We start from the raw sequence: 26,512 nt of genomic DNA, 5'->3' as shown, positions 1-26,512 counted from the left end.
CATTACATCAGGTAAATAGTTAAAAGATCTCTTCTTTGCTGTAGGTGAAACAAGAGGAAAATGTTCCTTAGTGTTCTTTACTGAAGAAAAACAGATTTTGCTAAGCATCTAAGATTTTCTCAGTACAGAGCAGTAATGATTTGCGTGCAGAGTGGGGAGACAATGTCAATATAAAAGAACCCTTGACAGCTTTATGGAAATATAGCAGCAAGAGGGGCTTAATGCTGTTTTTCATGGAGCATTCTCCAATATCCTTTGTGGAGCAGGAGGAGCCCTAGTGCTAGTTCTTTATGACAAAATTAAGGAAATTTTCCATCTTGATGCTTCAGACCGTTCATCAGGATCTGATGAGAACAGTGAATGAACACCTGTCTTGGCCACAATGTTCATGATAGAATTGTCATTGAATGTTTTTAGTTTAAGCGTATTACTTGCATAACATTTAAGAAACCATTTGGATGTTTTTCCGCGTCTGCTTATATAAATAATTTGGTTTGATTTAGGGAACTAAAGAGCACTGTTTTCATTTCATTCAAGCAATTAATCCAAGAAAATACCTTGTTTAAAATTCTCAGTGTCGCCATGACGTTGATACTGATGTTACAGGTCTAGACTTTAAGCTTGTGGCAGGTACTTGAACATGTGGTGACAGCAGTTCACCTGGCCTGTCAGCCCAGTGTGTGTGTACATAACAGCTTGCTCCAGCACGAACCACAGTAAAAGGAAAGCCTGGTTCTAAGCTGTTGATGTGTTTCAGGGTCAGTTAAGGCACGAGGCAAGACAACAACTACAGATTTTTTATTATCATTTTAAATTTGCGCTAAGAAATACAGCAGCTCCCTTCTCTTCAAAGCCTCGCGCTCTGACCTTCAACCCATACCCCAAACCAAGCACCTAGAGCCTTGAACCAAACTACGCCATGCATTATTTTTCAAGGACATGTTAAAAAGTCCAAGAATCTCCTCAGTAACGAGGAGTAACCTACATAACTCCGTCACTCACCCTATCCCTGAGGTGAGCTCGCCCCCCCACCCCAGAGGCCGCCGGCCCCTTTAAGGCTCCCGTGGGCGCGCCCCGCCGCAGTGCTGACGCGCGGGCGGGGGGCGGTGCCTCGCCTCCTCCCCCCTCCCCTTTCCTTTCCAGATCTTTCTGGAACGCGCCGCCTGAAGCCGGCGCGGCCCGCGCGGCCCGAGCCCTGCCGGAAAGAGCCGAAGCGGCGGCGGGCGGGCGGCACCGCGCCTGCGCGGGGGGGAGGCCCCGCCGGTTGGCGGCCGGCGCTCCGCAGTGGGGTGGGGGGGGGAAGCGGAGCGGGGCGGGCGGCGGGAGGAGGCCGGCCGGGGAGCGCAGCAATGGCCGTGGTGGGCATCGACCTCGGTTTCCTCAACTGCTACATCGGCGTGGCGCGCAGCGGCGGCATCGAGACCATCGCCAACGAGTACAGCGACCGCTGCACGCCGTGAGTACCGCCCGGCGCGGCCGCGCAGCCCCTCGCGCACCGGGAGCCGGCTCCCTCAGGGAGCAGGGCCCCGGGAGGCGTCGCTCAGCCCGGCTGCCGGCTCCTCCGTGCCCTTGAGGCGCCGCGGGGCGGCCGGCCCGGCTCCGGAGGCACAGCGGGTTGCTGTTTTTTTTTTATGCCGGCCTCGTAACGCTTGGCTTTCATCCAGCAGAGCCCCCCCTGCGCTGCTGCTGGCCCTGCGGCAGCTGCGTGCTCGCCGTGAGGAGATGGAGAGGCGGCAGCGGGGGGGGGGGGGGACGGGCCGCCCCCGTTTCCAGGGGATACGGCCGGGCCGTGGGGAGCTCCGTCTGTGCGTGCTTTTGGGGGAGATGGGGAAAAATCCTAAAAGCTCGAGGTTTGGGCCGTCCTTCTCTTTGTGAAAGGAATTCGTAGCCAACAGCAGAAAGTTTTTGGCTGTCCGAGGCCATACGAGGTCGTCATAACTTCAGTATCGCTGTCCTTTTGATTTCGAAGAAATACAGATTTTGGTTTGTTTTATAAGTTTTTTTTTTTTTTTTTTTAATGCAGAAAGAAGTTGAGTGGTACCATACGCATACTGTTTGTTCAGAGTATGCTCTGAAATTTTTTTTTACTACCTAGATGAAATATCTTGCCTCACATATTCAGAAGTCCCAAGGAGGAGTTATCCCTGTGCAAGTTTGATGAAAACAGAACCTCTGGGACCTCTTGATCCTGATCAAGGAAGCCCCTGAAACTTTGGCCCTAAGAATCCCCAGTTTAGGGCCAAATTCCTCCCCCCTCGGGACAGTGAGTGCTGCCAGTTCTTAGCTGTTCTTGGAGTGCGTTCTTTGCAGGTAGACGTTAGATAGGCTTCCCTGTGTTTAATATTTTTCACTTAAATTTAGGAGTATCTATACTTTCAAGATGTGTGCAAAGTGATTGTGAAAGGGAGTTCAGGCAGTTTGTAAGGTTGTGCTTTGAGTGCACTATACGTAAAGGCAGTAGTTATCTCACTTACTGACATTTCTCCTGGCTTTTTTCTTCTCTTTCTCCAAAGTACAATATAAAAGGGTTATGTAATATAGAAAGGAATTTCTTTTCTAATGGTAATGCCTTGAAGCAAGCTAAAAAGAAAAGGAAACAGAAATGTTACAGCTTTGTTACTGTTACAGAAGCATACCATAGTAACTAAACCTTATTTCGAGCAGGTTTGGGCAGATATAATGCCTAAACGGTCAAAACTTTTCCACTTGTTGACCATAGCAACGCAGTAAATGAGCTCTCTATTTATATGTTCCTATAGGGGTGCTTACATCACTTAAACATTTGACATTAGCTAATAATTAACATTGGTTGGATACATCCCAAATACTTGGGACTTAATTTCACATTTATAAAGTTTTGATGTTAGTTGTGTCAATGTAGTGTGATGAAAGAACACCTGAACTGGCTCTGGACAAGTTGGTACACTTCTGTTTGTAGTATGTTGTTAAGCAATGTAAAGATACTGGGTTACGTCCTAAAGATAGGACAGTCCTGGCTGTGCTGTGCAGGGCTAATTACTCTTTCTGGGCAAGGCTAATTAGCGCAGCCAGCGCCTACCTTTGGAGCTGATTCAGATACCTGTGCAATACAGTTGTGAACTGTACAGTGTGAGTCTAAGCATGCCCCTGTGCTGCAGACAAAAGTGGGGTAGAGCTCAGGAAGACAGCACCACGTTATCACAGTTCCATACAGCACTCTTGGAGTCCTAAATCCAGTGTCCCAGTTGTAAAAACACTTGGGTGATCTGTTGCCTCCAACCTACCTCCTATAATTGAAGGCATGGGATTGTTAGCGCTTGTAAAATGTGCGTCTTCTTTTGGCAGTGCTTGTCCTTAAGCTTTGAAAGGAAATGCTTTTCCATTAAGCCAGCCATTTCAGCAGAACTTACAATGTTTCTTCAGGCTTTTGGCCTTGTCTCTTTTGATGTTAACTGACACCTCATTTCTCTGAGCTGAGAACTCCAGTAGGTCAGATGTTGCATGCATTTCCAGTGAGCCTGGGGTGTTAGCTCCATGGCAAATGGTGCTTTCAAGTAGTATGCCTCACCACCAGGGTTTCGTGGAGGAAAAAAAAGTGATTGCTGATAGCTCATAATTTTTTAATAACTATTTTTTCAGACCACATGTAATTAGTGTAATCACAAACTGTAATTAAAACAATGATGTAGCATCTTCTTCAAAACAGTGAGTGGAGATGGTTGAAATGTCCTGGTGAAGAGAGCTGCTGTTTTAAAAAAGTGTCTGTCCTGCTCAGATCCTCTCTTCCCATTAAGCCGAGGCGGGTGGGAGGCAGGCAGTGCAGTTGTGGGACCTCATTTGTTTCCTCCTGGTGGTGGCTGTGCTTCCTAGAGGGCTGTCTTGGGTATGGCTCCAGCGTTTGGAGCCGAAGAGGGCAGGCACCTTCTGGTTTTTGACATCTCAGCTTCCTAGCCAAGGGAGAAACCACCCATCCTCTTGTGCAGGAACTGGCTGGAAGTGAACCGTGGCAAGACTCATCGGGTTGAGTGGCTTCGGACTTGATGTTTCATGCCCAGCCTAGGGGTATTAGCACGTAATGCTGCCTGTCAACAGAGGCAAATACCTGCGCAGGAAACGTGTAATATAACAACAGTAACAAGCTGTAATCACAATCCATAAAATAAACGTCTTGTAAACTGTTTAAACAACATGAAAAATAGTAAAAGCTTTTCTTGAAAACTGAACTGAGTGTTTGAAAATGTAGGGCAGCGTGCTGTCAGTGCGCAGCAGTTAAATCTGGTGAAGGTTGTGAGTGTTTAGGGTGGTGGTGCAGCAGAAGAGGTTGCTAGGTAATGCTGCCAAATTGGATGCAGCGCCCTCATGTAATGAAGGAGGAGCGGAGGCAGAAAGTAATCCACTGTAGTGACCTTCATGCATTCATTAAACAGCGAAGAGTAAACCATATGAATCTGGGTTGTATTTCTTACTTACTGCTGAATTAGTTTAGACAGATCGGTTCTCTTTTGGAAACAAGAACTTGAAAACAAGTTTTATTTTAAATCTGTAAAAACAAAGCTCATGATGGTAACTTGAGGAAAAAAGCACCGCTCACAGTACTTGGAAATGCACTGATGAGATGATGTACTGATTACAGAATAAATTAAAACTAACACGTAGTAACTGTATATTGGTGGAGCTGTTAGCGGCTAAAGTTACACTTCAGTAGCTGCTGGGACAGTTGGCTGAGGCCATGAGCAGTGCTGTTGCCTTGCTACCCATGTTTCTCACTGGGCCCGTTGCTCCTTCAGAAGCAGGCCAGTGCTTGGTGCTGGTGGTGCTGTTGCAGAGCTCTGGGAAGCCAGCAGGGAGGCAGCCAGGTGGCGGCTGGTGTCCTCAGGTGGCCTTTGTTGGAGTCAAGGCACAGGGGGACACGGGAAGCGGCAACTGCGGGTGCCGCGGCCACTTGTAGTGCCCCAGCCCTTGGTGCCTGGCAGCTGGCGCAGCTACCTTGGACTTGGGGGTTACTCACAACTGCTGTCTCAGTGCCAAGGTGTGGCACTTTCTGACTGCAGGGTCACCATGTCGAGGAAACTTGAGCAGTAGAGCTCAGGGGTTTTAACTGGATGGCCCAGACCTCGTCTGGTTATGACCTGTCGCCCAAAACTATTAATTCCGTACCGTCATGGCAGGATCTGTAGAACACGTTAGCTTTAAAGAATTCTTTAAATGCAGTGAACACAATTGTGGTTGCCTGCAGTTTCTAAATTAATTTGCAGAGAACAAAACCAGAATTGCACTGCAATTTCTGGTGCTTCATGCAGTAATGCTGTGAAATACACAACCGTGTTCTGCTGCTGTACTTCTTGACTTTTCGTTTGTTCGTTTTATTAGAGTAATGTAGAAGTATTTTATAACACTTCCCTTTAAAGCTGAATTTCTTTTTTTCTTCCTTTACTTAGAGCTTGTATATCTTTAGGATCCAAGACCCGGGCCATTGGGAACGCAGCAAAGAGCCAGGTAAACAGACGGGGGCGATGGAATTATTACTTACCTGACCTGTTTGGCGTTGAACTGTGGAAAGAGAAGTAATGAATAAACTTGGTCTTTTAAAGTAACTTGTCTACTATAAGTGTATGTTTCACGATAATGCTGCATCAATAGTACATTCTCTATTAAATTCATCATCTCCTCATTTAGAGTACAGAATGAGGAGAAACAGGATAATACCTGGTTTCTTTCCCGGTAGAGTATCTTCCTCTTTACTGCTTGTGACAGCAAAAGTAGAATTCAATCTTAAATCTTCTTCCGAGGAGTTGGGGGGGTAGGGATGCCATGCGTATGGTTTTGAGAAGTTGAAACAAATTGAAGAACAAAAGCTTTGTATAAATACTAGTTCTTGGTTATAAAGTTAAATTAATGTGTCTGTGTAATTTAGTGTTTTAATTTGGAACTTTGAAGAGAAATACAACTCCTCCGATTGCGTTTGACTTTACTTGCAACCTAGGAGAAGAGCTGCTTTGCAAGGAAAATGCTTAAAAACTTGTAGTAGTCCAGAAAGTCAAAATAGATCGGGTCTTCCCTTCTCCTTTGCATTCATGCATCATGTTAACATTCTGAGGGGACATCCTTCCCTGTAGTAGAGTGGTCCAGTAGGCAGCTGGACCTTTAACTCCAGCGTTGCCCAGTGGATGTAGAGGTAATGGAGCCCACTGGTGGCACGTGGCAGAGGCTGCATTGCCTTTGTTCTGTGAAATTTCACACTGTTCATCTGAGCTCAGCCCCTGAACTTGCTGGTGAGAAGGTGTCCTGTCAGTAATGTTTGCGACTATAAACCTTGTTACTTAGCCTAGTAAACTAGACCAGTTTCTGCTGGAGTAGATTACCCTGGAGTAACTTCTTCTGATAGCTTGATTAAATACTGTGTGTTAGCATTTGTTCAGGTCCTTTGTTTACTTAAAAATCTGTCCTTAAATAATTCAGGTGAAACACTGACGAGGGAATAGGTGTGGGAAGATTTTATGTCCAGGTGGAATCTGACTTAAAGCACAATTTTAAAGGAAGTGGAATGCATTAATTTGTCGAAGCTTCATTTGAAGTTAATGTAGGTAATAGTTTAACTTGTTGCTGTAGACCGCCACTGCAGCAGTATTTAATACATCCTGTACTGCATACTATATTGGGAAGCTCCTTTAAATTAAAAGGTGCAATGAAAATTGATGGTAGCAAGCTAATGGCTATTAAAGAGGGAAGCAAACTTGAACTTTATAATGGAGACCATAGATTAAAATCAGGGTGTTTCTTTCCTTGCACCCTTTCTTTTCCAGTAAATGTGTGGGGCTTAAAATAGGTCTTTAGGATGTGCAGTAAGCTGAACATAACGAGAATGTGGTCTTCTGTAGTCTGCATGTGATAGGTAACTGAAGATAAAATGTCTTTCACAGATTGTCACAAATGTAAAAAATACATTGCATGGCTTCAAAAAACTGCATGGAAGAGCCTTTGAAGATCCTTACATACAAGCTGAAAGGGCCAAACTTCCTTATGAGCTTCAGAAGATGCCGAATGGCTCTGTAGGAGTAAAGGTGAGTTAGAGCTTCATACAGCGTATCTCGAGTGTTAGAGATGAGTGCTTGAAACCTTTGCCACTTCATACTTGAATTATGTTTTCCCTAAGAAAACTCTAAATATATTCTTAATTGTTTTTGAAAAGAAATGTCAGGTGATAACCAGTACAGTAATACCTTTTATTTCATGCAAAGCCTTCCTTGGCATAGTTTAGCTATGTTTCTCATTCTTCCCTATAATTCATTAATTTCTTCCTGTTCAGGAAGTTCTAGAGTACTTGTTCTATATTACATACTTGGGTCTTCTAGTAAATGTAGTGTAAAAATGTATTGTCTTCTGTTGTGCAGGTGCACTATAAAATGTTAATAACTAACCTCAGAAAGGTTAAGCTTAGGTTACATTCACCTTAAATAAAATTGTGTAATAAATCTGCTCTCAAAAGATGAACATTCCTTTCCCTGCAGTAACATTCACTAAGCATAGTACTTTGTCTGTCTGAGATGTCTGTTGAGACTTCTCATCAATTTTACTAGCTTTCTGTAGTCTCCCTTAGTAGCTTGTAGTTTACTAGATTTACCTTCAAATAGCTTCAATTACAGCGTGAGATTATTAGCGACATCTCAATTTGTCTGGAAATGCAGAGACCAAGTGTCAGGAAAACAGGGTAACTCACTGAAGATTTAATCTGAACAAGCTATTTTTAATTTGCTTCCGAACTAAATGGTTGGAAACTGTACTTCTTAAAATTCAGACTTTATGGCTTCAGTCTCTGAATGCATCTACCATTAGCAGTTTAATCTAGATCAGGAGTGTACTTCCAAAGCAAATCTCCCTGTCATCCTCACTTAGCTTGCACTTCGGGTTGCTTTGTGGAGGGGCTTTAGACCGTATGAAGTGAGTTCAGTACCTGTACAGGTACTTATTATCATAGTAATTGCCAATGTAAATACAGTTGCTGCTCCTCTTTCTGGGTTTCCCTGCACAGGAGTGTTTGGGATTACTAAACACCAGCCTCACAGGAGTTCAGGACATAGACCTCCCGTGAAGCTTCCAGATTCAGATGTGTTTGCCAAGAAGAACAAGGCAATTAGGATTGCCTTGTTTGCCACTTCCTTGCCACACGCCTGAGTGACCATTGCAGGAAATAAGTTCTCGGGTTTTCTCCAGAACTCCAATTTTCAGCTTGCATTAGGATGAACGTGATTCTACGTATATTTTACATCTCTTTTTAGTTCCAAATCCACCCAACAAAAGTACTGTAGTGTTTAGAAATAGCCCCTTGAGATAATTCAGTTGTCAAGGTTTTCCAGAAAACAATGGTCAGCTAAACTGAACCATTTACAATTTGATGTAGGTAGCATGAATCCAGAGCGTCAATTCATGTGGAGAGTTACTTGTGTTCAGTCTGGTGTTAAACTTGTCTCATTGCTCAGAATTATAAATATGTCCCAACTGCGTATCTCAGAGAAGAGGTGATTGATGTGTGAATGGATTTTTTTTTTGTGGTACTTGTCTTTTCTTAAAAAAAAAAAAAGGGGGGGGGGGGAGACCATGTTTTTCTAATTCCATTTTATTTTGAAATCTTGTGCAAAACTCTTAACTTGCCTTCGGGTCCAGGAGAAAATGCTTGTTGGTGCAAAATGGCATCCATTGTTGCTGGTAAAGCTTAACATGATAAAAATTTATTACAGAATTGCAATTCTCTATTTCAGGTGAGATACCTCGATGAAGAGAGACTGTTTGCAGTTGAACAAATTACAGGAATGTTACTGGCTAAGCTTAAAGAGACTTCAGAAAGTGCTCTGAAGAAACCAGTGGCAGACTGTGTGATCTCAGTAAGTTGTAATACTTATCGTGGTTCTGTTTATAGATAACTTTACATAAGCTAGTATCATTTATGTCATGGTGCAATGGGGGAAAGAGATGCAAGTGGTGGGTAGAAATATTGCCAAAAACTTGGGCGTTTATTACAGTTTTTTTTCCAGCTGGTAATGCTTTTGTAGTCATGTGTGTGAAAACGGAAATTTTGTTAAAATTTGTTTGAGAGAGCATACTACTTAAGCTGATCCGGGCTGGTTCAGTGCTACGTAACTTGCCTGCTATAAATGAGAAGTGTTTTACGTGTAAGCACTTCTTTTCCGGTCCAAAAGTTGAATTCTTTTTAGTTGTAGTGTAGTTGAGAGTTGCCTGAAATTCGTGTCTCTGAGGATAATATGCTAGCAATGTAAGAAGCATGAATCGCCTGCATTTGTTTGAAAAGGTCTCTGTATCTGGCTGGTTTGCTTTATTATCGGTCTTTTTAGCTAGGCCGCTTACCCATGGGAGGCATGGGCGTGGTGGCGGAACTTAGGCAAGAGAGTTTGTTCCTGATACCATGTCCTACATGTCTGCTTTTCACCTTCTTTGTTCGCTTCTCCTGCTGAGGGCTCCGGGCTTGACGTTTTGGGGCTATTCACTTTGTTAGACAGAGGCATGGGAACTGGAAAGCTGTGTACTTTAGCTGTTAGAAATACACTTCGATCTTTTTTCTTGCTTCCTTATGGTATACAAAGACATGTACAGAGAATACCTTCCACACAAATCAGGATTCTTGGTAATACACTGAAGTGGTAGCCAACAAAATAGAAGCTATGAATACAGTCTTGTGTCTTAACTGACTGCAGCCGGTTTCTAAATGGGCTTTGATTGTGCTTTGGCTCTTTCTGGTGGAACTGAAGATGGTAGGGGACTGTAAGCTGGAGCTGTCATTTAGATGATAACCAAAAAATTCTACAGCTGGACACAGCTCCAGTTGTAGTGCACAGTTTAGGTCAGTGGTGCTGAAAGTAAGTTTAGTGCTGTTGCGCTTCTGCAATAGCTTTTGGGGGGGCTTTTTATTTATTCATATTTAATTTAGCAAATTTGTTTGACTTTGTGCTGTATAAATGTTTACAGAAACTTTCTTAAAATGTTTTGAACTGGTAATTTTGAGATCAAAGGTTCATCAGAAGAATCTGAACCTTTTTTTTGGTGCATAAATGCACTGTTTAAAACAAGTATGGATTCCACTTAATTTTTGTTATGTTTTGAAATTTTAATTAAAATACGCAGTAAAATGAATTACTCAAGTGTTTTACTTGGACTGCCTTATTCATCTGAGGTTAGTTTATAACAGTTTCTTGTGGTTTTGAAATTTATAGGCTTCCTTAATGGGTAAGTCTAACTTTAATTTAAAGAGGTTCATATGTCGTAATATTCTATGTAATTATTTCTTGGAAACAGGTACCCAGTTTTTTCACTGATGCTGAGAGAAGGTCTGTAATGGCAGCTGCTCAGATTGCAGGACTAAATTGTCTGAAGTTGATGAATGAAACTACAGCAGGTAAAGGCCTAGGTGCACAGAAATAAAGCAGCAACGTGGATAAATGCTTTTTTAACAGCTCAAGCTATTGAATGTGCAAGGGCGATGACACACTACTGTTACACAATTAGGAGCTTGGGAAAAAGCTATCCAGGCTTGTACTGCCCAATCCAGCTTGGGAACTGGAAACGCAGTAACTGTCAGTGGGGTGGTGCTCAGATTTTATGAGGCAGGAGGAGAGTTTGGATTTCGTCATCTCAATACAATGCCACTTGAAAATAGCTCCTCTGCTTCTGACATGACAGGGGTGTCTCTGCTTACCTCTGCTGTACCGTGGAGCTACAGCAGAAAGATCTGGAAAGCCACAGCTAGCATCAGAATCCCTTAATAGCCTAGCTGGAATATGCACCTGACCTAAATTCTCAGTTGTTGTATTAGATGGTACGATCACATACTATTATCAGATGTAACCTGCATATTTTCTGTCTGAAAGATTACAGTAAATACGTTACTTAACATAGATGTGTTGTGGGGTCTTCTAAGAGTGACATTTCCCGTGATTTTGCTCTACAACACACTTCCAAATGACCTCTCATTCATGTCCCTTTACTTGCAGTTAGCTGTTAATAAAGTTCTCCTCTCCAAAGTTAAGTAAAACAAGGATATAACAGATTTTTCTTTACAGTTTATTGGCTATGCTGGAATAAAAATAAATCCCATGGAAATATTTAGGGGAAAACATTTTTTATCATAATCTAATATTTACTTGAAATAAATTTACTTGAAATCTCAAACTGTGTAGTCCAAATAACTTCCATTTTTAACTACTACTCATGTATGGTTTAAAAGCTGCCTCTACACAAACTGCATTTCTGTGGAGCTTTTTTTCAAGCAGACCTGCTGATCTTATATAGAAACTTCAGTTATGACTTCTCAAACTATTCAAATAGAGTCAAACATAAGTCTGTGGGAGAATGACAGTTTAAGCTTGTGGAAAATCTGTCAGTTGTAGTGTTGGCACAACTGTTGTTTCCATAAAGTTACTTACTGCCCTTTTTTAATTTTTGTTGTGTTCTATGTTAAGTTATAGAAATATGCTACGCTTCATGGGAACTGAATTTGGAGCAGTTTAAACCAGTAATTTCATTTCTTGATTTAAATTTTCTTTTAGGAAATTTCAACCAGCTTCTTGAATGAAGGCTGGTATTGAAATCTTAGTTTCTTACAAAGCAGTTTTGAAAACGTTTTTTTCTTGAACATGTTACTTTGAGTACAAGCAGAACTGAAATACTTTGTGATGCTTTAATGTTAAACTTTCACTTGACATTGATTTCTTCTGTTGACAGTGAAAAAAGCTGTTTTCAACATCTTAGTTTTGTTTGTGATGACTTTATATGAACGGTATATTTTTGTTCACTGTATATGTACAATAGCTCTAAAACAGAAAATAAAAATAACTGTTCTGATAAAATCCTGGATCTAAAAATTTAAATTTATGATGGAGCATATAGTACTAACTAAATGTGCTTTGGAGGCACACAGCATGCAGCTGCTTTTGGAAAGAGAGATGATACAGAACACTCGAATGGCAGTTATGAATGAGCATGATATAATAGTAAAATTAGAAACCAAATAAAAATAAAGAATGCGGCAACTCATATGGTCTAAAACTCACGTCCCCTTGCACCCTTATGTTCTATCTGAGTAGAGTAATGGAGTTAGTTAAAAAAACTGGAAATAAGCAGTGTCCTTCTTTTGGTAGTACCTTTAATGGATGCTTTACATTGGTACACAGCTTTGCCTTAATTTCCGTGGGCTGTTCTCTTTCAGTTGCACTAGCCTATGGAATATACAAGCAAGATCTGCCGGCCTTGGACGAGAAACCAAGAAACGTGGTCTTTGTAGATATGGGGCATTCTGCATACCAAGTCTCCATCTGCGCTTTTAACAAGGGAAAACTGAAGGTAATCTTCTAAGTCATACAGTAAAGTCTTACATTCCCAAAGTATTTAATGGAACAGTACTCAAAATACTGTTCGATGGGAAGATTTTTAAACTTAAAAAAAAAAAAAAAGTAAATAGTTTTGAAATTCAGAACGCCACAATTTTCTGATTTTTCTTTTGGCAGTTCTAGCAAAGCAATTTTTGTAAGAATGCAGAAATGAAGTAACCCAAAGGGTGTTTTGAAAAGTGCTTGACAATTAAGCAAATGCATGGGTTTTGTCGTTTTTGTATCTGAATGAAATATTTGCGTATTCTGGTAATTTCACAACTGTTGCGGTTGAGCAACTTGCTTACCTATAGGGAATTGTTGAATTGCCTTAAATTGTTCTATTATGATTATTTTTCCTGCCATGAATGTGAAGGTTTAAAATCTAAAGTCAATTGAACATCAAATAAAACTGTTCACTCTGTGGTTCTGAGAGTTTAATCTTTGAAGTTTGAGCTATTGGTGGTTGAATGTTTTATAAATGTCTTTGCTGTCAAAATGTGGTCTTCATCTGAAGTCATGTGGAAGATGATAGCGGTTGTTTTTTGGTTTTTGTTTGTTTTGGGTAAATGTCATAGAACTTGTAATAGCATGAGAAAATAGCTATCCTAGCCTGCTTTTTCTTTAGTGAGCTAGTAAACTGAGTAGGGGGGTGCAGCGTGGTAGAAAAAAGCATGATAAATGTGATGTTTTTTCTTAAAGTAATAGTAGTACTTTATTTGGCAAGGGCAGAAACTAATTGAGAAGAGTCATTTGTTATGTTTATTTTTTTTTAAGTTCTGTCACTTGCCTGACAGAAGATGGTGAGAAATTCACAAGGGATTCTGTCACATCAAACCTGTTTTTAAAGGTGCTGACTTGTAAAACCAGTGACTATATGAGAGCTATCTATATCTAAACAAATATTGTTTAATAATTTGTAATCTGTTCTTTCACTCTTATGCAGGTCTTAGCTACTACTTTTGACCCCTTTTTAGGTGGAAGGAATTTTGATGAGGCTTTGGTAGACTACTTCTCTGAAGAATTTAGGACAAAATACAAGCTGAATGTAAAAGAGAATCCCCGAGCGCTGCTACGATTGTATCAGGAATGTGAAAAACTAAAGAAGCTTATGAGTGCAAATGCCTCTGATCTTCCACTCAATATTGAATGCTTCATGAATGACCTTGATGTCTCCAGCAAGATGAACAGGTACCATGCTTTTTTTTTTTTTTATTGAAGTGTAGTCAAGTGTGGTATCTCAACTGTCTTGTAATATGAAACATGTGCCCTGTTCCTGCAGAGCTCAGTTCGAGCAGTTGTGTGCTGCCCTTCTGTCCAGAGTGGAACCTCCTCTAAGAGCAGCCATGGAACAAGCAAGTAAGTAGGAGCTGGATACTGCCTTTGGTTCTAGAAAGTAACTAGTAATGCGGTTATCCTAGATCTCTTTAATGATTATCTCTTTAATGTATTTTTGTATTCATTAGAATTGCAAAGCTAAGTACTGAAAAGTTAAATGTAAGTTCCATTCATATGCTTGTCATGTATGCATGATCCCATTCCTGCCTCATTCGGTGCACAAACCACTCTGCAACCCTGACTTATTGACCCTCATTCACCCTGTGAAATGGAAAAGGTTGGGCCGTGGAAAGATTTTTTTTTTAAAAAAGTGGGGGCGGGGAAGAGGGGGGAACACGACTCTCATTCTTTACTGGAACACTTTGCAACTGTCTGGCCAGCCTGTTCCATATGTGATACATACGTCTTCACTGACCTGAGAACTTGGCAGTATATTCTTAAAATAAGTTATCTGAAGCATGTGCAAATAACAATTTTTTTTGTATAGTGTGCTATAAGGAAAGGAATAGACTTCCATAGCAAAAGGGTTTATGCAGTTTTTAGCATCTTCAACTAAAAGGGAAAACATCTGCTTATTTTTGAGTTGGCTCTAACTAATGCTGGAAATAAGAACTTTAGTAACTGCTGAGCAAAACCATACAAGGACTGACAGCTGTTTGAGATTTTGAGATCACTTCCTCCACATATCTTGAATCCAGAATGAAAGTTACCCTGCAAGCACAGTTTAATATTTATTATATATTTTTAGTCAAGGATTTTGTTTTTTGTGTATTGGCAACCAACATTAACCAAACATATAATGAGGTATACTTGGGGTTTATTTTGTTCTTGCTTGGGAGGAGTGAGGTATTGGCACCCAGTACTACAGGGGTGCCAAAGAAAACCTTATCACACTCTTGGGTTTATGCCCACCAGAAAGAGGATACATAAGGCACTTTTGAAGAGCAGCTGTCATCAAGTAAGCCCTATTTGATGCTTTGCTTCTGCATTTTCCAGGATTGCGCAACAAGAAAATTGTGTAGTCTGTAGGAGGGATGAGGATTTTGAGTAAGATGTAGCACTACAAATCTGGTCTTAAAGGTCTTGTTGGCCGTTGAATATATTCGGTGCTTGTGACAGTGTATAGATAGTAAGAGAACTCAATCTTACTTTGGTTGTCCAAAGACAGCTTTTTGATATACTGATGATAACTGAAGGCCATGCACTCTTTTCTAGAACTTGACCGTGAAGATATCTACAGTATAGAAATAGTAGGTGGGGCTACTAGAATTCCAGCAGTGAAGGAACAGATCTCTAACTTTTTCTGTAAAGAAATAAGCACCACACTAAATGCTGACGAAGCTGTTGCAAGAGGCTGTGCCTTGCAGGTATGGATATTAAAATTCAGTATTGCTCGTTTAATATTGTGGTCTATTGCAGTGTAACTAATCAAAACCAAGAGGCATTGTAGATGAAACAAGGTACAAAGTCTTAATTGCTACGTGAACAATTGATGACAGTGACTACGTCAGAAATGATTGTATTAGGTTTGGTAGCTTGCCACTGTGTCCCGTTAGAAGGAATGGTCTTGTTAGAGACCTGTTAAATTTGATGACCTGAATTCACAGTTCTACTTCATGTAAGTCATTTAAAAGCTTTGCTTCTGTCTTTAATGACCATCACTCAAGAAGTGGTATCTGTTACTATTACCTCAATTTAGTTAAGTCTTTCAGTTGAATTAACTTTCTACTAAGAGTAGGAAGTTTCTGTTAAAAATACGGTGGTAATCAGGACCTCCATGTACTTGTATGCATTGTAGCCTTTCTACACTTAGCTATTAATTATTGTACTTTATTTTGTTACGTGGATGTAATAAAATTATGGTGTTTGTTTTCTAGTGTGCAATACTTTCCCCAGCTTTTAAAGTGCGTGAATTTTCCATCACTGATGTTGTTCCTTATTCCATAACGTTAAGATGGAAATCATCTTATGAAGAAGGAACAGGGTAAGTTGTACGATGCCTGCTAAATAAACAAGGGTTTTTGCGTGTGTATTAAGAAAAATGTTGGGCTGTGTGGAAGACCAGGCCTTCAGACTTCTAAGTTAGCTATTTCAGCAGTTTTCTTCTCGTTTTATTTCTTGATAGATAATTGGAAATACAGTTAATTAAAAATGAAAAATTTGCGTGAACTTTTTTAGTTTTGCTGAAGTGACATAAAGTACGTAGTCCATTTTGAGACACACAGGCCATTAATGTGCACCTCTTGTCAGACATTGACGTTTTCAGTAAATTATTTGGTGGCTTGTTCAGCATGGCTGCTGTTCGTAACATAACTTGATTATCCATTGTATTATGCTCAGTGGTTTAAATTTACTTAATAATGTATCGTTTTAGGGAATGTGAAGTCTTCAGTAAGAACCATGCTGCTCCATTCTCAAAAGTAATTACTTTTCACAAGAAAGAGCCTTTTGACCTGGAAGCTTACTATACCCATCCACATGAAGTGCCTTATCCTGATTCCAGAATAGGTAAGAACATATGAATAAAAAAAAAAAAAAAAAAAAACAGCTGTTGTTGACGATGAGAAAGGATAGTTCTCCTTTATGTAAGAGACTTTACCTCCATATTTCCTAGATTATAGAAAAGCCTAGCCCCTTTAGAAAGGCTCAGAACAGTCTTCTTGGCTTAGGTGCAGTGATCAAACAGTATCAATGTCATCTTAGGGCAGTTACTAGGAAATTTACCTTCTTCATCGTTTTTAAATGTTTTAAAAATGTAGGCACAAAGAGTTTAGTGCTCTATTTTCTGGTTCTTGAAGTTTGTGTAAAATGGAACATGATCTGATGTGTCCACCAGCCCAGATTTTTTCAAAGAAATTGGATCAAAGGAGCTGTTGATGCTTTATCTGCCTAGATAGGTATTTGTCATGTCTCTTTCTGCTAATCTGAGAAAATACAACATAGGTGTCCCCTGAATGTAAGCATCTGTAGTAAAGTCTAATTGCATGGTATGAATTAGTTTACTTGTGAATAAAGCAGTATTAGCTACAATTAGTAGCTGACTGTTCAGGGTCTTTAAGCTAATTGATTTTGTTGACTAATTTCTGTCAGGTATAGACATGGTATTGCCTTTTTTGAGTGTCTTTTCAAGATGTCTGTCATCTTCAGGAAAGAACATTCTCATTTATACATACACATTCTGCATTACTTTCACATTTGCAACAGTTTTGAGAACATCAACCTCACTGTTTCTGGAGGCCTTGGTAAACACACCATTTGGTTTCCAAAATGTGCAGTGTATCTGCATTATCAAATTCAAAGGGCACCTTCCTCTGTTACCGTTTTATTTTTCAGTGCAGAGTTAGAGTTGAATGAAAGAAACCGTTTGAGGCAAATCACAGAAGTTTCTCTAGTGTGATGGTTTAGAGAAGACAACAGAGAAGTGTAACATCTAATAATGTTATGTTGAATATTTTACAAAATGTAGATACAAAGCAAAAGTATCTTGTGGCTGTACAAATTAGTAATAGGTGAGGAACCAGATTTTAATTTGTCTGGTATACATTACATTGTAGAACTATCAACTAAGTAAGAAGTTTCTGAATAGAGTTGATCTGATAAAGTTGCTATTTAAATACACAACTTGAAAGTTGTTGATTTTCTTTTTCTTACTTTGTCTATTTGTTTTTGTTGTTTTTTTGAACAATAATTAAAACCTTTTGTTTTAAAGGGCGTTTCACTATTCAAAATGTTGGTCCCCAACACGATGGTGACAATTCCAAAGTGAAGGTTAAAGTGCGTGTCAATATTCATGGCCTTTTCAGTGTGGCTAATGCTTCTATAATAGAGAAGCAGAATATAGTGGGAGATCACAATGACACACCTATGGACACTGAATCATCAAGTAAGAACCAAGGCAGAGATGATGAGCTGGTATGTAAACTTGTAAATATCTACACTCCTTGTAATTCTGACAAGAGAGCCGGTAATTGGGGATGAAATCATAGTGTATAGCTTTTGAAAATTGCTACTTCTCCACCCTTGAATGATTTCTTCAGTCATATAACATTTCTTCATGTTTGTTTGTTATTGAAGTACTGGTACTATGATAGCAAGAGTGTAAAACAACTAGATTGCAAAGAAAACCATTTTCACTGTATTTTACCATCTCTCTACTAGTCTTAGTATTATGTTGTTATCAAAACGTTACAGTTAATTTGCCACATCACAAAATGTGTTGCCGTTTAAGTACTACCTTTTCATTGAGTAGAAAAACATGGTATTTTTTCATAGACCTTTCACTTATGGCACTTCGCTGCTGGTAGTTCTTATAAAATGGCTTGTAAGCCTTGGGGGAGGGATTAAGGGAAACAAATGTGTAACAGCGTTGTTACTGGTACTGAGAGGTTAGGATTTTAGACTTCCTTACCTCGCTCTAGTCAGTGTGTTGAAGTACTGCAGAGGCGCCTGCTCACAGTATTCTGCTGTCAGGTTTCCCATCCAAGTGCAAGGAGGATTAATTTCATTTCTGGTGTCTTGTGTACTAAATAAAAGTACATGGCTGCAAGTCACAAGGTACAGCTTCAATACTGATGCTCCAGGTGTGAGGACTGGGTACCTGGGAGTGTTTTTACAGCTGGGAGGGGCGCACCAGTGGTGGCCTCCTGCTGCTCCTTGTGGACAGGCACTTTGCATCTGAGTTTTGTGTACAAGTGAAGCACTTGAAAGTGATGTAGCTGGCACTTTGTGTTACCAGCATGCTACATGTGGAGGTTACTAAGCTGTGTACACTGTTCAGTGCGAGAGTAACCACTTCCATCCTCAGGCTTTCTGTTTGTTAGTACCTCATTCATCCTAATACATCTTCTGTGCTTGTCAGCAATTTCCTTTCATTATTGAGGATGATACCCCCGACTCTGATGAGGAGGTTTGTGGTGTATATGTGTACTTCCCCCCCCACCTCTAGCTTTTTGTGTAGGCAAGACAGTTCCTTCTGGTTGTTGCCTTTCCTGTGTGAACAGTAAGAACAGTAAATACGTATTTTTTCTATTCTGAAATGAAAAAAAAATTGTGAATAAAGTAGCCCACTTACTTTCAACTTCATCATTACAACTTTGCTAAATCAGCTGCAGCTAACCCACAACATGTTGCACCTGTACTAGTTTGAAAGCTTTTAAATATTGAATTTCTTGTATTTCCCAGAAATAATGGAAAATTATTTTTACATGCGTATGTGGTCTGTGAATCTATGCATCTTAATTCCTTGTAATAGAAGTAGTCATTGACCTTTCACACCTCTGCTGCTGCTCTATATTTATTGATGCTCTGGATGCCCAAATACTGGAGTCATCCTAAAAACTTGAAATTTCATTAATACGCTGTTGAAGGATTTTGTAATGACAACAGGGAATAGCATAACTTGACCTAAATCAAGTGATCGGGTCTTTCAGTGATGTCTTCAAGACACTTAAATTTAAAGTAAGGCATAAGTGAACTACAGGTAAATATAAGTGAAAAATGGGGTGGCAGGGGAAGACAATTGGTCATGTGCTTTAAAAGGCTACTACGGAAATGATTTTTCATTGTCCTGTGAGACAGATGCAGGTAACAATTACAGTGATTAAATTACTTCTGCTTTGATTATAAAGCTTAAAATTGGTGGGAGAAATGGCATTTGTTCAAAGTTCTGGCTGTTCCATAGAGAATCTGTAGTTACTGTCTGTGTTGGTGTTGTGTTTCTAAACCATTATTTGCATACATTCCATATGTATTTATTTTGAAATTAAAATGGAGTATTCACTGGGCTTAGTATAATACTATGGATGGTAGCATCATAACTATTTAAAAGGGGGCGGGTCAAGTGGAATCTCCATTTAATTTGAGAAAGATACAAATACAAGTAGCATTATCAAAATGTCTGTTTAAATACAGTGAATCAAACTTTTCAAGACTGAATTTTCCACTTTATCTGCGATGTAAGTTGGCCTCGGTCTTAACTCAGTGCAAAGGTTTGCTGTATGATTTATGTAACTTTTTTTTCCCTAGGATAAAATGCAGGTTGATCAAGATGAAGGTATTCAGAAGAGTCAAGGTGAACAACAGAGCCAAGCAGATGAGGAAACTGAAAACGCAGGAAATGAAACAAAAGTTTGTATTCAGTGTTGATAAGGAAATGTAACATTGTTTCCCTTAGACATTTTTGCCTAGTATTCTCAAATTTATTCCATCAATCTTAGTTGCAATATGTAGGGACTGTATTTGGAAGAGCACAGCTATACTGAAATGGTTGAGTTAGAAATCCTACCTTAGCGCTTACATTTTTAACATAATATGTGGTCAAGACTTTGAAGTAAGTTTCTTTTCCTTAAGGTAATTATATAGTGAAGCTGGAGTTCAGGGAAATTTAAGCATTATGGAAAAGAACATGTGATTCCTTTAGCTTTTGAGCAAGTTTTCTGAAAAGCTCTTCGTGTTATGTTTAAAGGAATTAAATTCTACCGTTTTGGTCCAAAACTAAAGTAATGGTGATTCCAAATAGCAGATGTATAATTGTGTGCTTTGTTTACACGCAAATAATTTGTAGCTGTCTTCATTAGTTTGGTTTGTCTCTCTTTGAGCATAAATGTAATAATATTTCTATTCTTGAAAGTTTCTTAAAGTGTAAATCTTACAGGTTGCTTCTGGAGACAAGCAAGATCATCCAACCCAGCCAAAGGCTAAAGCGAAAGTTAAGAGTATTGACCTACCTATACAGGCAAGCCTCTACAGACAACTAGGACAAGATCTTATCAATTGCTATATAGAAAATGAGGTAAGGAGCATAAACAGATGATGACTCTAATGTCACTAGATAATTATTTGGAAAGTATTTGCAACCATAAACATTTCCTAATTTAGAATTTCTTGGCACTTTGTCTTCAGTTACAGGGTTTTTCATTTTGCTGGTTTTGTTGTTGTTTTTTGTTATTGGTGGAGTTTACCAGTTTTACTAGTAAGCTGAACTATCCAGGTCTGAGGCGAACCTTTTAGCCTGTCATCACTGAACAATCAATGCCTTTCTTATGCAGGAATTTCTTAGGATTTCCAGTAAAGACTGTGAAGTATGTGACAGGCATGTGAGTTGTTACTGACTGACCTGATACAGGTCAGGATTTGCGCTTGCAGACTTTTATTTTTGGTGGTCTGTGGAAGCCATGTCCTTGCTAGACCGTGTTTTTTGCCCTTCAAGTGATGTATCAGCAGGAAACTGGAAAGTATTACATATAGAAAACATGGCTTTCAGATGATCCTGTCTAACTTCATGGGTGTGCCGTGTCTGCCATTGTGAAGATCCTACCAATTGAAGTTCCTCTCTGAAAGCTGGTCATTGCAAAGAATAGAATACCTTTTGTAGGGCAGAATAACTCCTAGTGACTTCAAAACTGAAGCCAGTACTTTACTACTAGTTCTGTCTGTGCTGGTCAGATTGTAATTTTTACGTGATCTGTTTGTTTTGAAGCACTTGCCGAAGCGCTCATAAATGTGAACACGCTCTTTTCCCTCTTTCCAGTTCTAACTGGGTGCGAAGAGAAGTTACACAAAGGTGAAAATTTAATTGGTAATTGTGAATTAATAGGCTTCTTAAAAGTTCTATGGTACACTTTGAAAAGAGTAACGCTCAAGTTTGACGCCTGAAAGGCTTTGAGTTCTAAGTAAGTTTTTATCTGCCCTAGGGGAAGATGATGATGCAAGACAAACTAGAGAAGGAAAGAAATGATGCTAAAAATGCTGTTGAAGAATATGTATATGACTTCAGAGACAAGCTGTGTGGAGTCTTTGAGAAGTTCATCACCGAAGAAGTAAGATTTGCCTATGTTTCAACTGTCAGAGGGGAAAAAAAAAAGTTTTAAAATTCAGTGGTATATGTAGAGGCTGCAGGAATCTGTAGGGCTTGTCTCAGAACACAAGATGAATTAACTTCACAAAAGTGAAGTTCAGACTATGCTTCAGCCTGACATTGCAGACAGTACAGAACTGAGCATATTTGCATGTCAGAGAAGTTTCTCAGTGGCAGGGAAGCATTCCAGATGTAGGCAGAACATTCTGTGGTTAGGGGTGTAGGAAAGCAGGACAGATCACAATGAGCATAAATGGGTAGGAGTAAATGAAAATGAGCAGAAAATGGAGTATTTATAACCGTGCTGTATTGATCTGCATTTCATTAACTTAGAAATACGGTTCTTTCCCCACTTACAAGTATGTTGAACCTGATGTGCTGTTAAAGTCCAACTAAAAGATGGTAAAGTTTTTACACTGGGCTTTTGCAAAAGCAGTATTGAAAGATAACTTCTGTAATAGTTTATCTGCAACAGTCATCTAAATAAGTGGCTAGTACACAGGCAATGAGTTGTCAAAACAACTCTCCAGTAGCTGCACATGTTTTAAGGTCTGCTCTGTTAATTACCAGTACAGATGGCCTTCCAGTGTAAACTCAAGGAATCTGAGGCTGTCTTTCTCATACCAATTTCAAAACAATCTCTTAAATATATTAAGAGCATAAAGAAGATCTTAATTTCCAAGTAAATAAAGATGAGGTCTTTATCTTTGCTTACAGCTGATAGATCAAATAAAACAATTTGAACTTCGGAGTTATAGATGTGCATATGTGTCCAAATATTCTGTTTTTGTGCTATCAGAGAACCTGAACAGCAGAACTTACCATGTAAAAAGAATACACAGGAATCTTACTTAACAATGTTTATGCTTGCATATAAAACTAACAGAAGCTGTGCAGCTCCCAAAGTTCACCTGCAAATCACATTAGTAGGCCTGTAGTGCCTCTTGTGCCTTTCTATAAAATCTTGTTTTTGAAGTCCATCAGTTTTCACCAGTTGAAGGCAAAGGAAAGGGGAAGGAAACAGGTTTGTTTTTTCAGCAGTCTCGTTTGTATTGTTCCCTGCCAACCTACAGGGTCTGTAACTTGCTTTATAGGATACAAACAAGCTGACCTTGATGTTGGAAGACACGGAAAACTGGCTTTACGAAGATGGAGAGGACCAGCCAAAACAAGTGTACATGGATAAGCTTCAGGAATTAAGAGTAAGGCTCTAAGCGCTTTTCTAGAAAAAGGGGGTTGGCGGCTGGGTATGTACATAACACGTGGCTAATGTAAGTCAAGCTGTTCTGCCGAGGGGTGTGTGTGTACATACCCATATGTAAGTTTTGTAAATCCATTCACTTCAGAGTACGGACATCCAGGTTGTATCGGGCCAGTGTCCAGTTGTGCAGTGAATGCACTATGTAGAACTAGGAATACAGGTTGTTGTAATGTCAGTTGTGCTTCTAATTTGAAAATAGGCGCAGTGAAATATTCAGTCTCGAGTGACAAATAATAATCACAGAATCAAAGGGGTCGGAAGGGACCTCGAAAGATCATCGGGTCCAACCCCCCTGCCAAAGCAGGTTCCTTAGAGCAGGCCGCCCAGGTAGGCGTCCAGACGGGCCTCAGATATCTCCAGAGAAGGAGACTCCATTCGCTGCAATAACTTTGTAGTTTTTGCTACAGACTGAAAGAGGCTTTAGAGTAATTGACTGTTCTCCCAGGTATTCAAAACTACACTTGAAAACAGATGCTCTGGTTTTCTTCTTTTAAATGGTCTTCCATAGCTATATAATAAAATGCAATTTTTGGGCTAATATCTAATGATAAAGGCTGAAGAATGCTTTAAAAGCTGCTTCCACTGTACTATTTGAGTAGTAACGACCAAAAAAAGAAACTGAAGTACTTTAGTAGTCTCAAGGGCAAATGTGAATTTTGATGACTACTTGGTTTGTAAAAATCTTTAAGGATATGTCTCTAACTCTTGAGTTCCAACTGTTTCCTCTCAAGTTAGGTGTTCTTTGTGGGAAGGGAATGTAAACAGCAGTGTGGGCAACTACCTTGCCTGGATACCAGTATTCAAAAAAAGGAAAAAACATGATAAAACTAGATATTTTTTGACTATTTTAAAATTCAAACCATGTGTGCAAATCTGTGTGCAAAATGTATTGTTTCTCCTCCAAGTGTGTTGTCCCACGAGTTCTTTTTTCTGAAAATAACTGCAAAATACTAAGCCATATAAGGGCAGAAGCACTACTCGTTTAAACTTGTGGGCTTTTTTTGTTGCACTGAAGGAAAATGCATAGATTAAGCTTTTGAATGGGTGTGAAAAGGAGGAAAAAGCAGTCTCTGTTCTGGTGCCATGTTTTATTCTTTGACCAGACTATGCTAAACCTTCTATTTTGTCAAAATGTTTGTGCTTATCTTTACAGAAATTTGGACAGCCTATTCAGGAAAGATACATGGAACATGAAGAGAGACCAAAAGTTTTAAATGAACTCGGAAAAAAGATTCAGCTACTTATGAAAGCAGTAGAAGCATACAAAAATAAGGTAGAAGCAAATTATTTAGGGAATGAACTATTATGGATGTGTTTGGTTGTAAGATTATTTTTAGTGCTGGAAAAGAAATCCTATTAAGATGAACTTTTAAGCTGCTCTAAAATGGCTGTTGTGCTTACATTCCTGAGAACTCCAAAAATCATTCTTGATCATTAGCAAAAAAAAAAAGTTTCTTCATGAATGTGAATTAAACACAGCCATGTTATTTATGGTGATGTGTATCGTTTGAAACGGCTATCTCAACTTAGGGTTGTTATCCCTGTTTTTATAATTAACAAGATAGTGTTTGGGGGTTAGTTACTTGGGTGAGTTTTTGTTCTCTTGCAATTTCCTTACTAACTTGCCCTTCAGCAGTGTGCACTTAAGATCAAATTTTCAAATATGTCTAAAAATAATTTCCTGTGTTTAGTTCTACAGTGACTCTTCATACCAAACTCTAGTTAGAAGCCCTTCTTTCTAGTGGGTTGTAGTAATGTTACCCTATTGTGTGTCCCTGAAATTCTTAATTGGTTGAGAAGCATGTACTAATTGATGATATAAACATCTCTCTCCTTAGGATGAAAAATATGATCACCTAGACCCTGCTGAGATGGAAAAAGTTGAAAAATACATTAGTGAGGCTATGAATTGGTTGAACAGCAAAATGAATGCCCAGAACAAACTAAGTCTAACTCAGGATCCAGTTGTCAAAGTGGCAGAAATACTGTCAAAATCCAAGGTAAAAATTGTCGTAAATGTTGTATCTTAACAAAGTTTTCTTTAAAAGATTTTAGCCTCTGTATTGAGTTAGGATACAATACCTACAGAGATCTTTAAAGCTCTGGTAAGAGTCATATAGAGGGAGCAGCAGTTTTATCAGTGTTAGCAGTCCTTAGCTCTTGACTTGCAGCCAGTACCTCTGAATAGCCCTTAAAACATTCAGAGTTAAAGCACCAGGTTTGCTAGAAGATGGATTGCTGTAAGCTCTTCGGCTATTGGAAGGTTCTTTGTTTTCTGTAAAGCTTCTCAATTTGATAAAACTGAGAAGTCTAGTCCTTGAAGTTTGAAGTCTACATTATTATGAACCTGAAATAAATTTGAGACATTCTATTGTAATGAAATTACTTTGCCACCAAGTAACTTCTCTCACTTCTGTTACAACCAGGAACTGGATAGCTTGTGTAATCCTATCATATACAAGCCCAAACCCAAGGTAGAACCTCCTAGTGATGGGCAGTCCAAAGCTAATGGTGAACACAATGGACCAGTGAACGGACAGAGCGGTACTGAAACAAGACCTGATCCAGCGAAGGACAATTCTCAGCAGACCAAACCATCTGGAGAAATGGAAGTGGACTAAACCTTGCTTTTCTTTTACTTAATTAAAATAGTGCAAGTAACCACAGGGTCCATTCTTTCTGTCTGGTACACACCTCAGATGTTCAGTTATTCTTAGCCAACCTTCTGTCATTTGTTGCTGAGTAGTTTTGAAAGTGTTTCATATTAAGTACACCTCTGATGTTCATTTCCACTGATGCTGCTTATGTGGAGCTTTAGCCAAATGTAGATTGTATAAGTCAGTTTAAGCTTTCCCAATATATTTTATATCAAACATACAGAATTGATATATAAATGGCAACAATCTACCTTATTTAAAGCTTTTATTGTGGATAAACCTCAGCTCCTTTATTCAGGAAAGGATACTGTATTGCACTACTGATGCTCAAGTGTAGATCTAATTGCATCTTTATTTTGGAAAAATATTGGAATTGAAGTGGCAAAACTTGTCACTTGAAGCACTGACCTTTTCTAGTTATTGTATTGTTATAATTTAAATATTAAAATAGAGGTTAGTTGGCATACTAGTCCATCTTGTTGATGTACCATGAAAATTGTACTGTCTCTTTCATATAAACTAATATAAGCTTGAACACTTTTAGACTCCCATACCACTAACAAGCTTAGTTACAAAATACTTTATAATGGCGCTGCCGTTTGCTGAAATGAAATGAATGGTCTCATTGCACATTGCTGTACATAATGGACTGTGCTTATGATAGGGTGATGCTAATGATAATAGTATGAAGTGGTAGAATATACAGGGACTGTTGCATAGCTTTTCCTTGAAAATGTCTTGCTGCACATGTTACTATTTCCACTTCCATTTTTGAATGAAGTCTGCATCTTGATCACATGTTATGCTGGGGAGGAGAAACAGCAGAAATTGTGCTGTGTGAGCTGGATATTGGCACACCTAATTTTGAAGCTGCTTAAATCCTATTTGTGGCAAACTTGAAACAAATACTGAGCGCTTACTTAACCCGTGGTACTTGACATACACTCCTTTTGACCAAGGATCTAAACAAAAGAGCATACAAACTGGATATTCACCCCAAAGATGAAATTGATGATACTTGATGAAAGATGAAAATTATACTTGATGA

General features: G+C 39.3%; 1 protein-coding gene across 1 annotated transcript; it reads left to right on the top strand.

Moving 5' to 3' along the window:
• The first annotated feature begins 1,195 nt into the window (after positions 1 to 1,195).
• HSPA4L (heat shock protein family A (Hsp70) member 4 like) lies at positions 1,196 to 25,928 on the top strand. Its single transcript, XM_040556771.1, has 19 exons — positions 1,196 to 1,456; positions 5,418 to 5,475; positions 6,900 to 7,040; positions 8,736 to 8,858; positions 10,285 to 10,384; positions 12,194 to 12,327; positions 13,300 to 13,544; positions 13,636 to 13,712; positions 14,907 to 15,058; positions 15,569 to 15,675; positions 16,066 to 16,199; positions 17,401 to 17,603; positions 19,716 to 19,817; positions 20,344 to 20,481; positions 21,383 to 21,508; positions 22,641 to 22,748; positions 23,961 to 24,080; positions 24,646 to 24,807; positions 25,234 to 25,928. Exons 1-19 carry the CDS (start codon positions 1,350 to 1,352, stop codon positions 25,426 to 25,428), a joined length of 2,532 nt encoding a protein of 843 aa, XP_040412705.1. The 5' UTR covers positions 1,196 to 1,349; the 3' UTR covers positions 25,429 to 25,928.
• The last annotated feature ends 584 nt before the right edge of the window (positions 25,929 to 26,512 follow it).

This window comes from Cygnus olor, chromosome 4 (assembly GCF_009769625.2).
Source record: "Cygnus olor isolate bCygOlo1 chromosome 4, bCygOlo1.pri.v2, whole genome shotgun sequence".
In the NCBI taxonomy this organism is placed as follows: Eukaryota; Metazoa; Chordata; class Aves; order Anseriformes; family Anatidae; genus Cygnus; species Cygnus olor.
This window is presented reverse-complemented; position numbering and strand designations above follow the sequence as displayed.